The 14,221-nt window shown below is 42.8% G+C and overlaps 1 protein-coding gene across 1 annotated transcript; it reads right to left on the minus strand.

Annotated features, from left to right (window-relative positions):
• Positions 1-6,297: 6,297 nt before the first annotated feature.
• Positions 6,298-10,225, minus strand: LOC107187833 (polycomb group protein Pc). Its single transcript, XM_015576010.1, has 5 exons — positions 10,022-10,225; positions 8,632-8,675; positions 8,432-8,555; positions 7,896-8,321; positions 6,298-7,639 (listed from the first exon to the last, which is right to left on the minus strand). The coding sequence occupies exons 1-5, from the start codon at positions 10,079-10,081 to the stop codon at positions 6,992-6,994; spliced, it is 1,302 nt and encodes a 433-aa protein (XP_015431496.1). The 5' UTR covers positions 10,082-10,225; the 3' UTR covers positions 6,298-6,991.
• Between the last annotated feature and the right edge of the window lie 3,996 nt (positions 10,226-14,221).

Consider the following 14,221-nt stretch of genomic DNA (forward strand, 5'->3'; position numbering starts at 1 on the left):
CGAGTCAACCAGAGTCCCGTAGTGGGGGTACCTCCGGAAGGGAAGAATGCTGCTCGCAAGTGGTAGATGGACACCTCTGGCCCTGTCCTTTTTAAAGGACAGACTTTACAAATACTCATTTCTTCAGAGTACATACATGTACGTCTACCATACCGATATGTTTAAGGAACATTGTATACATGCTGGCCAAACACAGTAGTACCTTCCCTGCATTTAACGCTCACACTCCATTAAAGTGGTCGTGAGTACACGCCAGCACGTTCCGATATACATATTACTACCCCCCTGTGTACGCAAAATTGGATACAATTCTTTGCTATTAGCATCAAAACGACCGGTCACGACAATGATCGTGGAATAATTTAACACATGTGCACCTGTGTTAAATTATTTCATGACACATGGTTTTTCACGAGGGTGTGCACACCGATGCACAGACGACGTAAATCAACACGTTTTCGTTTTATGGACCGATACTTTAGGATTTGGAAATACGAATGAAACCTGAAACACTGGTTTCAATTTTTGAAGGCACCACAATGTTTTCCTCTCTACTTTGAACATATCGGCATGATTTCCGTTCTTTCGATTCTATATTCGTCGACATATATTTCATACATTAATGTGTTCAGTAGTATTTTTCAATCAATTGACCGTACTTGTAAATAACGCTAGAATAATTTTAGTGTAATGGTTTCGATATGACAATATTAATATACGAGTAATTGCCATCAAGTTACTGCATTCTCTAATTAACTGAATAATATAGTACCACGTTCTCGATTAATAGAAAAATATCAATTGTTGTAAACAATAGGACTTCTGGTCCCAAAATATCAAAGATCAATATTAATCAATAATTTCACGTTAAGTTAATATTCGTTTATAAATATACTTTCAATGAAAAATATTTCTGAATTATATTATTAATAATAAACGCGGCGTACAAGAAGACCCTAGCCTATCTAAGAAACATAACAGATCGATGTCACTACTCGCGGATATGATTGCATATCCGCGTTCACTGTACTCGCAATATTAAGCACGTATACAACCAGTCACCCGTGTCGCTTTGGACCAATCGTCCTACGACATGATTGGGGACTGGAGGAATAAAAGCATGCGACTCACCCGATGACAGAAGGGCTCCGTCTAAGACTCTAGGAATCTGGAAAAAAAAAGAAACAAAATGCGTTACAATCTCTTCTCAACATTTTACTTATTTCGATTGAATAATGTAAGTAAGAATATTTAAAGATACTTACAGTCTTGGCGGGTGGAGCTTCGCCCGAGGACATCCTCTGCAATGCTCGTTGATACAGCGCCTGATGAATCTGATAAAAAAGGAACAGAAATCGTTACAACCTCCTCTCAAAATTCTAGCTGTTTCAATTGAATAGTGTAATTAATAAAATACAAAGATACTTACATCCTCTGTAAACAGAGCTGCGCAAAAATATTTTCTTCGGTGATGCACTGACTCTACTTTTGCGACTCAAAAAGCAAAAAGTGTCCGGACACTCTGACAGTAATTGATAACACGCAATAAATATTGACTCTAATTTCGCGAAAACCTAACATCTCCGGTGAGATTCTACACGGAGCCAGTTCGCTCCGCATAAACTTTTAAAAATCTTGTACGATATAAACACTGACTCTATTCGACCGCATTGCGCGCGGCCACAAAATTCTCTGAAAGAAAAGTACATGGGAAATACGGCACACTTGTGCCTGCCTACTGTTTTAGTTTCTGTACCCAACCAAGTGTTTATCGAGAAAATACTGCCTTTCAATAATTAACGTGAGCTCAAATATTATTAAATATTACAGAATAATTATTCAATTCAATATAAATATATTAAATCTGTTATACTTATATATTTAATATTTATGTATTATATTAAAGACATTTGTTGTTAAAGCTGTAAGCACGTTCATTTTCTCTATCTAAGCCACGTCCCGATTTTTGTAAATATTCCGAAAATCATTGCAAATATCAAAGTTTCGTTATTTACCAGTGCTTCGATGAGCACAATAAATTACGCAGTATCTATATATATAATCAAACTTACAACCGAAACTGTATGCAAATGCAAACACGATGATTTCATAAAGATAGACAGGTGAAATTATTAATATTAAAATAATTTCGCGACCGTGACACAGTAAATTACGAATATTTCGGATTTAAATGTATGAAATGTATGAAACAGCCACGGTAGCCATTTTGAATTCTTCAACTGCGCAGTTAAATTCGAAGTACATAGATACTTGCCGGAAGTATTCTCGTTCGATCTTTGCGCAATAAATAAAAAAATCGCGATCATGCTTACAGCCAGAGAAAATAGAAACACGATAAAATAAAAATATATAGTAGATTATCACCTATTTCTTACAACATATTACCATGTTTCACCAATCTTCTGGCGTGTTGCTACTGCCATGGCGTCAGGGGGTACGTCCTTTCTAGCCGGTGTTCTGAAACAGAAAATAAATGCGTTTAAACCAAGCAATTACATTAAATTACCGATGGTATCGTTACGAAGAAGCATCTATTGTATTCGAAATGTGTCGTAAAAGATTGTAAATGGAATCAGAAATCCGTAAATATTACGAGGATGAACAAAGGAAGTCGCGAAGACCGATCACCTTGTCCCGTAATATCGAATTAACTTACGATAATTTACTCGAAACTGAATGAATATTAAACGAATAAATATTAAACAAAAGTAACGACAAAGCTAACGAAGGCACTTGGTATAAATGATCAGATGTGAAAAGTAAAGATCACGTACTAACTCTTCAGCGGGAGCGAGCTCACTTCACGTCTTATCAGTCTGACTTCTTCGGTACGAATGACGCTTAGGTCGTCTTTGACTGGTCGTGGTTATCTTAGGGACATCGTGATTGGTGGTTGGGTGGGTGAGGGTAACTGTTCACCCTACACACTCCAATTCCTATTTTAACGGAATAGAATATTCAGCACCATATTACGTTTCCGTACGACCTTTTTTTTGTACATATACCTGCAGTTAGCTCAACGGGTACTGACCCACAACAGACGCACAAGGACGATTTCCCAGAAATTTCATTTCGCAGAACTTCGATGGTTATAAACAATGTCAGAGCCATATGTTTTGTGCCTTTGTTTGACCATTTTCGAAAGCTTACATTCCAATGTACCCTACGACTAATGAATGAATTCAACTGCGTACATATCCCAGGCTACTTTCGAAAATTTGTTATTTCAATTCGTTTTGGATGGAAAGTATTGATGTAGGCACAATAGCCTAGTGGTACTTTTACTGCCGCTTTCTCAAAGTTTCGAAACACACCATTTTTTTCTGAGTACCATCTGTGACAAATACCTCCTGTCTATTTGACAATTACGGCAACGTTTATGAAATACAATCTGACATATATTACCAATTAAATAATAGATAAAAGCTTTTCTTTATGGAGAAAATACGGAATTGGCAATACTGTAGAAGTTTGGCTAATTGTGCTCTAGTTCGGTCGAAATAAAATTATTGCAAATAAATGATGTCTAAATAAAGTTATATATAAACATCCAACAATTGCCAGAAGGTAATTGATGGTTCGTATTATTAAGATTTTTATATCACGTTATGAGATAAAAAATATATCAAAACGAAGAAAAAGGAACATGTAAAAAGTAACATTACTAAAATGCCCATTGATGATGCATTTAGAACAATAAAATTAATTTTCATCCTTTAAACCGAAACGTCGGATATTTTTATTCCCGTCAAATCATGTTAGATACACGTAATATGAATTGAATATACATAGAATGCTCCATTTGTGTTCATAGTATTCAGAATTCATGGTTTATCGGTAACATTGGATGTTTACACTAAAATTCTATGGGGGTTACATAGCGCGGGCGGGTAATTGAGACTCTTTAATTGATTAGTTTCTGGAAATTTGGCCCACTACATTACAGTCCCAAGATGATCAATTGTCGAGCGTCTGCTGTACTAAAATGTTAATCAGTAACGTCGGGCATTGACACTGAAATGGTAATGAGGTCCTGAGACCCCACAAAACCTGGCCATGAAAAAACATTGGATGATGGGTCTGTTTATATTGACATATATATACATACCTCGTCTGTAACAGTGCGTTCGTCCAGCCCACCCTATACATACTTAGCTACGTCGAACAAGTGAATGGACGATCGACGGGAAGAGCGCGAGTGTGATTGGTCCTCGTTTGTTCTATCATTCCTGGAAATTTGGCACCCTACAACTACAACCCCGAAAGATACAATAAACGAATGTCTATTGTACTATGCTTGCATTAAGCATAAAAAATCGATATTCATTGCAAATTAATCTCAAATAGAATTTAGAACATAGTTATGCTGTCATATTGGTAAAAAAAAATTTGAGACATTGAACATCCGATTGCAATATCCGTTGGTTGAGGAAAATAGTTTAAAATAACCGTTATTTTACACTTTCTTAAGAGTGCACACTATCTAATACAGTATAGTATGTATAAGTCAGACTTTAAAAAAAAAAGAAAATATTTTAGAAGGTACAAGTTTAGTGTCAGATGTAGGGGGAAATAAATAGTGTACGCAAGCGAAATTCAAGTAAAGATTTTATTGAAATATAAGGAATCTGTACCAGACAGAACTAAAATTACCGTTGAATTTGGTACTACCGGGGTTCACATATCGTATATGCCTGCGTAATTCGCTGGTTAAACTTCATTATTTCTTTTTCCTCCCATTGTGTGTATCGTATAAGTAGTCTGAATATTTCTATAAGTACAGAAACAATATTGAAGGTACGCGCACAGTCTATCTCAAAAGTTCTAAAGCTAAAAAGGATCTCCTCTAGACCTGCAGTTGCGATTTACATGTACAACTTAAAAGGGGTTCTCTCGCTTCGTCTCTATTTACAAATAACTGAACGGTCTAAACGCTACGCGGTTCTTTCGCTCCATTATCATAGAGTGTTTAAGTTCTATGTACAATTTTTACAAGTATACCTCTCTCTTTCATCTCTCAATGTACAGCATTAAATTACAACAACTGAAACGTGCATTCGGTCCGGTGCATAATCGGGTTGCACGAAACCACGACCTAATTGTACACAAATAGCCCCAACTTCAAATAAAAAAAAAAAAAATTTTATTTTTTCTTTTCGTGGCTGGGAATAGATTGTACATTCTATACAAAATATTTAAGCGGTCCATGGAATATTCGTTATTTCATTCACGATCAGCGGATACGAATACTTGAAATCATAGGAAAAACGTTTCCCTCGAATCAGGTGTTTCCTTAAACGGGACGCATTGCGTACACAGTCTAATAATACTAATACTAAGAGAACGTAAAAATCTAAAAACGATGAATTTCTTTATATTAGTTACAATAAATAAGCAACGTATATGTTCCGATAAGTTTTACACTTACATTATTTAACTATATCACGGATTTTTTTTTACTGGTTCTGAATGTGCACGCGAATTGGTACGGTGCGAAGTCGTTTTAAAAATTAGAAACAATGCTCACGAGATTACAGCGTGTGGTTGTTTGTTTTTCTTTTCGTTAAGGTTTCGTTACAGATTCGAATTCGGTTGTTGTACCCAATTTTCTTTTTGAGGATGACCGTTCGAGGTAGGAACATCTATTTGGTGACACACTCGACAGACAACCCCGTCCATAAATAAAATGGTTCTCTGGATATGCATAAAGTTTTCATCGATATCGCGCACACGCGCGTTCTTACTATGCGTCACCCTATGCATCTCGTCGTCGAACATTTTATGCGCAGTCAGTCCCTTAAATACAAATGAAAAACATTCGACGGCATATAAAAAAAAAATGCAACAGCTAACATTAAATAACACGAAATCAATTTTATAACAAAACTGGAAACCGATAAAAAAAAAAACATGTTTACATGGTTTACAAAGTCATCGAGTGCTGTGCCGGCGGAACGTGCACGCACGTACCCTCTCTGCACCGTTCTGGGGGTGTGTGCCCATGAAACTTGTAATGCTACAACAACCTGACGTGAAAATCAATGCAGGTAGTATGCCCTAAAAATGAATTTAACATCTACAAACGAATGGCATACCCTTTTGCGATGCGTTATTTACTCGCTAAAAGAAAAAAAAAAAAGGAAATGAAATATTTATCAGTAAATACAATATAATATCATAATGCTGAGAAATACGTCGTCAAGATGATAACATCAGTTTTGTTTTCTATACTTTGAAAAAATCTTTTTCTCTCACTTTCCCTTTTTTTTTGTTCCATTCAAATTCGCTTCTACGAAGCTGCTTCGATTATTCTAAAAACGAATTAGAAAAATATTTTTGTTACCCAGATCTGTACTATTTGCCATAGTAAAATTCGAAATTAATTCCACTAATTTATACACACTGTTTCACCTCTGCAGAATTCTAAATCGAAGCGGAAATGCAATCAATTGAGAAAACGTATTCTACCCTCTTTAAATGTCCTCTTCAGATCTTTTCTCGTTCAGTTAAAAAGTCTATCAAGCGTTTTTTCTTCTTTCTGTTTAAAACGTACAAGTGCATATCACACAATGCGCGAACTACGACGTATCGTTTCCATGGGAAATCGTCGCGGCGACGGCGACGACGATAGTCTCCGTACCATCGTCGTTCCCGTATAGTTCTCATTTATACCGATTAAAGGAAACCCACGGATATCGACATATTGAAAAGTTTGTTGTTCCCGTACGCAACGATCGAATATCGGAAACTTGTCGGTGAATGTTTACATGTGTCTTCGATAGTCCGTGACCACGAGGTCCGTCGATTTCTTAGAAAAGTGTTATTTTTTTGTTTTGTTTTTTTTTTAATCGCTTGGTACAGTCATTATATATTCTCGGCTTACCACTCGACGTGTGAAAATAATTTATATGTACAAGGTAATTTGAATCTTAATTCACAATTAGTATTACACGTCCTTAAACGAAGAACGTTAATAGATATCGCTCTTGGGATCCCTCTCCCGGAAGAATCCTTTTTCAGTCTTACACTCCCTGATGGTAACGGTTTTCAGATTCACCGTGACGTCTGTAATGAACACCTGATCGGCGACTGGATTCCTCGCGTGCCAGTAATCCGTACCGGGACTGGACAGAGGCGGAACGTAGATGTCTGTCTTCGTGATTTCCGTCTGTTTGATATTCGACGTCGTGGTGTTGTTGTTGTTGTTGTTATTGTTGCTATTGTTGTTATTGTTATTGTTATGGGTGTTGTTGTTGTTATGACTATGATGTCCGTTGACGACCGGCGGTAACCTGTTGTTATTCGTGTAAGAGTCCGTCGGGCTAGGCGATTTGTGACCGTTCGCGTCCACTGTCACAGCTCCGTTCGATTTCTCCTGTTTTTGCTCGGACAAGTGTCTCTTTTTGGTAGGCTGTTCTAGGGGCGTGTCTATCTGAGGCGACAGAGGTGCCGGCGGTGCACGCGGTAGCGAGGGTGGAGGACCGTGCGGCACGTCCGCCTCGGGACGTTTCTTGTCCTGTACCGCTGGGGCCGGTGTTGTCGGCACCGCGGGTACCGGTTCGTCCGGTGTCGATTTTACACTGGACGATGACGGCCTTCTACCATTAATTTTGTGACTCTGAAACGAATACAAGAAGACGTTGCAATTTCAAGCTTAATATGCACACCATTGGTGGTATTAATTATTCTCTTTAGAAAGAGCACTTTGAACTTCATCTAGGATAGACACACTAGTCCACCAAAGAGTCCATTTATGTTCTGAGTCAGGTAATCGAAGTATCCCATAAAGAAGAATCAGTGATATTGTATATATTTAGCGACGAAGCTGAACAGGACAGAAACATACATATATATATATATATATATATACTCACGGGGTAAGAAGGGGACGTGGGATTGCTCTTCAGAGGTAATAATCGAGGAATCTTATTCGGCGGTGGACTTCCACTACCACTGCTGGGACTGCTTGTGGTGATGGTAACGCCGATTTTCCCAGACTCTTTGCTGAGAACCTCGGCCTTCCTCTTCGTACCCGTCGGTTCTCTCCTCGGTAACAAAGGACTGTCCACGCTGCTATTAGAACTATCTGAATCGACGCTGAACGCGGACGCGGATAATTCTGGAACGGTGGGTGATTCGTGCCCGTCGAGAGAACTTGGAAGCGTGTCCTCGTCAGGCGCAACGGGAATTAGACGGGGAGCTGACGTGCTGCCGGTAGTTGATTCGTCTTGACTGTCTTCACCGACCCTTTCGTCCCCGCCCGGTTCTTCTTCGACGACCAGGTTGGCCAGCACTTGTTCCTGTATAAACGGAAAAGTGCACAATTGACGTTTTTTCTGATTTCCTTCGACTACCTGAACTTAGATATAATACGTCTCGTTTCGAATATGTAAATATAATGTCCCCTTACATTATATCTAGTGTCCCTCCGCCTAGGTCTCCTCGTGGCTACATCTCCGCCTTTTTGACTTTCCTCGTATAATTCGATTAACCTGACGTCTAAAATATTTTCTTCCGGTTCCCATGTGTTGTATCTGAAAGGAGGAAGAAAATTGTATTCAGGTTCCCTCTGAATCGACCTATCAATAACTCTCAATCGCTACGACTTACTTTTTGCTCCATCCTTTCCACTTCACGAAATACTCTACTTTGCCCTGCGAACATGAAACGATTCATTTAAAAACATTCATCGTATAAATAATCATACAATCTAAAATACCGTCTCTAAGATTTGAACGCCAATTTGAATAGTTAACTTGCTCCAAAAATAACGTATGCTCCAACATGCAATAAGTGTGAAAGTATTGGTTACAACGTCAAATTATAAAGGCCTTTTCTTGCGTTTAAGATCCAACGAATCAGTCCAGACCAATTTGTATTCTCTACTTCCGGCATGTAGCACGCATAAGCAACCGGACGCTAAATTTTAACACCTGCTCGCAATGTTTCAGATCTAGAAGATTCTCGTAACGTCGATTCAATTGCGCAGCGCGAATCGCAGTGCTCCAAATCGGTATGCGTGTGACACAGATACGGAAACGTCAGGGATAAGAAAAACAAGCGCACCGGTGTTCGCAATTTTACTAACGTACATAACCTATCAATCCATCGAACCGTCTGTAGAAAACCGTTGGCGCCAGTCGTTGTTAAGCGACGACGACGACGTGTCGGAATCGAGCAGATCGCAAAGATCCGTTTTGCGCGTCTGCGTCAAAGAGCGGATCTTCGAATCTATCTGGACGCGTACGCGGTCGATAAAACGGGCGGCGCGTTGACTTCCACAAGAGCCGCTGATACGGCTCATCTATTGGCCGTCGGCCAACGAACGAAAGCGTGCCGACCGGTCCTAGTGCGCAGCTAGTGTGACAGTTGGAAAACAATGACATAACTGTGCAGGTATAGGGCACACGTTGGTTTATCGCGCATGAGCCGGTCACAGCTGAAAACTGTCTTTCGCATGATTTATGTCAATTTTCAATGTTTCCCAGCCTCGATAAGTTACTCCAAAAATAAAAAAATGTAGAATAATCAATATTTTCCGCGAACAATAAGCGGGTTGAACTACATGTTAAGTATGCACGAAAAATGTATACAACGATAAGGTACATTTTACATTTCTGTGATTTTGAGAAAATTCGTTGTCCAGATTATAGAGTAAGACTCTGTGACTCAATTCTCGGAAGAATCGTTGTCGATATTAGACGCTTACAAAGGCATAAAGAAAATTGAAAAATGTAATTAGAGTTCACGGAAATCGTGTCGTTTTATGTATGAAGAGTGTATACATTCGGGAAAATGTCTGTGATGTTCAACGAGAGATATCGGGAATCGTCGTATACTGTAGAAATCGCTACGGGAGGGGCAGAATTGTTAGAACGATAGTGGGACAGAGAAAAAGACTGCAAGAGAAGGGGGGGAGAAAGCGGCAACGGCGCATAGACAAACAGAATCCGTATTGTGGCGCTACCTGACGGTGACGGTTCACGTTACTCTTACTTACCCGCTTTTCCCTCTTCTTCGTAATCCGTTCCGCAGCGTAAACTCTGTCACCCAGATCCATGATGTTTTAATCCTTGCTTGTTAGAGGTGTGTGAAAATTGTAGTTATATCCAATAAATGGGTGATGCGTATCACTGATAAACCACACCGAGCAACGTAACACCATATGTACCGACACTGGAGCGTACACGACACTTTGAAAATCGAGATGACACACACACACACACACACACACACACACAAGGAAACACAATAAAATGAATCGTCGTTTTCACCGCTGAATACGGAGCGCCAATTTCACCGGACGCTTGCACAACGTTATTAGCGTTTTCACGACAACGACGACGTGACACAACATGAAATACGATGACCACGTGTTTTCGAAGGGCGATCAATTCGATCGCATCCTCGACGTGTTGAACATTTTAAATGACGATCATGTGAGACGAAATGCGGCACGTGTTGTCTCGTATACGAGAACGCAAGGCATCGCTCGATGTTTTCCGCACTGATCGGAGTCGACCGACGGTGATTAGAGTGGCTGCTATTTCAGCGGCGAGGCGGCAATGCGGCCGATGTTTTTTGAAAGGTTAGTAGTCGCGGTAAGACCGGCGAACACGAGCGAAGTCGGCATACACGCACGTCCCATCGGGAAGGGAATTTTAGGCCGCACAGTTTGCGCGCCGCGTGTTCTTTTCTCGTGTGTTCACGGCACAATAATCCACGCGTACGATATTCGTCGAGCACACGGCCCGCTCGACTGCGTTTCGTCTTTTTTTCCTCGAAGTCGTGTACGGGACTTGGTGTCTGTGTTGGCCGGCAACACGTTTTCTGCTTCTGCTGGTGCTGCTGCTGCTCCCTTCGTGCGAGATCGGGACTCGTGACGTCAGCGATTCCCCCTCACCTCGTAAACACCAAACATGGCCGTCGTACGGATATACGCTGGTCGAATGCGTCCCAAGCTGATGGTGAAAACTAACGTCGATACAGGCACTAGAAACTCGTGGATCGACGAACGAGACGCGGAAAGACGTTTCCAAGCTCCGTAAATACCGGACAAGCTCTCTGTATGCGAATATTCCAAAACTGGAGCGATCGACTCACAGCGTCTAACACATTCTGCGGATCGAGGCCGACTAGAGCCGAGGTCTGCCGAACTCCCCTCGCAAGCCTAGTGGACTCGCCCGACCCGCTCGAGGTTAGGAGAGGAGGGGGTAACAGTAGAGAAAGAGCACCAAAGGGGGAGGGAGAAGGTCTCAACGGTACGTGCGCTGCACATGAGAAGGAGAGAGAAAGGAAAAGCAAAAGAAGGAGAGTGTGATTGAGTGACTGACGACGAGAAGGGCAGGGAGAAGAGGGAAAGAAGAGCAAGCGCAATGGAGGTAGAAAAGAGAGACGGCGCGACCAGGAGCGCCGTCCTCGGAACAAGAAAGCTGCCTGCCTGCCTGCTTGCCTGCCTGCCGCCTGCCTGCTAGCCAGCCACCCCAAGTTCCCTTCTAGGTACGTGTGTGCGTGTATTTGTGTGCGAGAGCAGTCGATGCGACGTTGCCAACTCTATTTCGTCGATAGCACCGCACCAAATGTCACTGGCGTACTCCAATAAATTCCAGAATCCACTATGCCGCTGTATCCGTGCACGATATTCCGTTGCGACCGAAACCGATAGATCGTTGTATCTTACCACGAACAAAACATGCGATCTTATTCACTCTGTCGCGCGAAATAATGTACCGCTTTTGCTGTGCATTCGCGCCCACGATCCGGCAACACTGTATCCTCTTGCGATGTACTGTCACACACTACATAACACTGCCGCACGGCATCAGTCACCGCATATACGATGCTTTAACAGTAAACAGACCCTTAATAAAGAACTGTTCGACGCGGTCACGAACACGATATATTACGATAATTCACGGTATCCAGTAACAGCGATGTAGGAATAGAAGCGCGTCGCAGTTAAAACGGGCGGCGTTCCTCTCGTGAAAACGTGTGCAACCTCAACGGATCCCGAAACGAGAGTGTCCTCTCCCGTGCCGACGAACACACAGGGAGAGCGGTTAAAAGGAGAGGGATAGAAACGGAGCGAGAGAGCCAGATGGGGAGCTTGCTCTTCTCCGTCCTTCGGCGTAAATAGCAGGATAAAAAAGCTACGACAGTGGCGCTCGATTGGTGGGATTCTCGAGGCGCCACCAACGCTCCGAACCCCGCTCGGCAAGACGACCAATCGACGAGTGGCACAGCCCACGTCGGTTCCCCTCGACTCGTCGAGAAGGCGGGATCACGGACACAGTCGTCGGTCGACGGTTCGGTTCGAGGTCCCCTACACCGTGCCGCGCGCGTCCCTACATTCCCCTTGATGCGAGCCTTTCCGTTTTGCCGCAACTTTCCCCCTCTGTATGTTAAAACAGAGACAGACTCGCCCTTTCTCACTCTCTCTCTCTCTCTCTCTTTACCCCCCTTCTTCATCGCTCTTCCCCTCGTGCAGGAAACCCGAATAGCGAAGCGCTACCGTTCCACTGGTCTCCGTCACGTCTTTCCTTCTCGCTGTTTCTCTCTCTGTCTTCTCTGTCTTTCTCTTGAACGCCCACGGCTGTGTAAAGCCGTATATATCGCGTCGTGTGTGCAAAGCGTAGGGCGGGCGCATGGGTAAAGGGGAACGAGGGGATAGTACATATATACATTTACATACATATGTATATGTACGAGCGCGCACATCGTCGCACAACCATTTCCCCTCTCTGTACCCAGCGTCGGCGGTGGCCGACCACCGTCGGTATTGAAATATCCTGGCCCTGGAGAGCCAAGTAGCCGTGCGGCGATGCCGCTTCTCTTTATAACCACTACGCTCTGCTCCGAGACTGATCTTCTTCTTCCTTTGCACATTTTTCCCCACCCTTCCTCGCTACGTGTACACCTTTCCCCTTTCTCCGTCTCCTTGTCTACATTTTCCGCCCTTCTCCCCCTCTCCTACTACTCTCTGTACCCATAATGCTTCGTAATCTGACTCTTTCCCCGATGTGCCCTTGCTCGGACGGTTCGTAGCGGGATGGGAGTGCGTACCCTCTTTCACGAGAGTTCCTCCCTCCTCCCCCCGTTCCCCTCCCTCTGTCACTCTTTTTCATTCGACCGGAGTCTTCACCTCCCTTCAAAGCGTAATCAATTGTTGCACTGTAAGTGCTGCGCAACCCTGTGACCGCTGCGCAAATGCAAAAATGCCGAGAGCGTGCGTCGTCGCGCATTCGGATTCTCGGTCCCGCGCGGCATTGCGCAACCATGGAATATACAAAGGCAACGTAGATGGCGTGCCGCGGGTACGCAGTTTACGGCACGTCCCCTCCTTTTTCTTCTTTTCCCCGCATAAGCAATGCTCTCCTTTGTTCTTCGTCGTCATCGTCGCTGGCCCCGTGGTTCGCGGCCTTTAAAGTAACCTCCTTAATCGCCTTTCTATCGCCCGGCTTTAGGGTTCGTTACTCTTCGAACTATTCCGAACGATACAGGAATCGGGGGGAAACAATCGAAACAACAAACGCAAAAACACCGATTTTGATTTTTTGCACGAGTTGTGTATCATTTTGATTCCGTCACGTTGTTCGATGCACTTTACGTTAAAATCCTGAACTGAAAATTCAATATCCTTCGACGCACAAGACGAAATGCTTCCAATAGACGCTTCTGTCGGAAAACTTCAACATTGGAATACGGTTATGCGATTACTCAATGCAAATATTAGCTGCAACCGTATTATCGCTTGTTACCGTCTGTAAATTACCGATTCACGCCACCAGCAAGTATTCCGGCGAAACCACCGAGTTAACGCCACACTTCGGGTATCTTCAGTACGATATATCGATATGCGTAGATACGATAGATCACACGTAGGACGCGCGCTCGTCTCGTAAAGGCTGTGTTCTATGGTTCATAAACTGCATACACAAGTTCGGTAAACATCGGGAGATCAAGATGTCCGTTTCTATAGGCCGAGCGAGAGAGTGCACGGATTTGTGAAATGAATCGAAAGAGACCGAGAGAGCGTTTAGAGTGTATAGCGTAGCGCGACCAAAGGAGATGCTGGCGAGCTAATTAAAGCTGTGCCAAGAATGTGATAAGCAAGGGCGAACGCGCGCGAGGACCGGGCAGCGCGCACGCGACCGAACGATACGGGGGGAGAACGATGAGGCCACTGATTCGCGTTTCTTAT

The sequence above is a fragment of the Dufourea novaeangliae genome, unplaced genomic scaffold (assembly GCF_001272555.1).
Source record: "Dufourea novaeangliae isolate 0120121106 unplaced genomic scaffold, ASM127255v1 scaffold112, whole genome shotgun sequence".
Classification (NCBI taxonomy): domain Eukaryota; kingdom Metazoa; phylum Arthropoda; class Insecta; order Hymenoptera; family Halictidae; genus Dufourea; species Dufourea novaeangliae.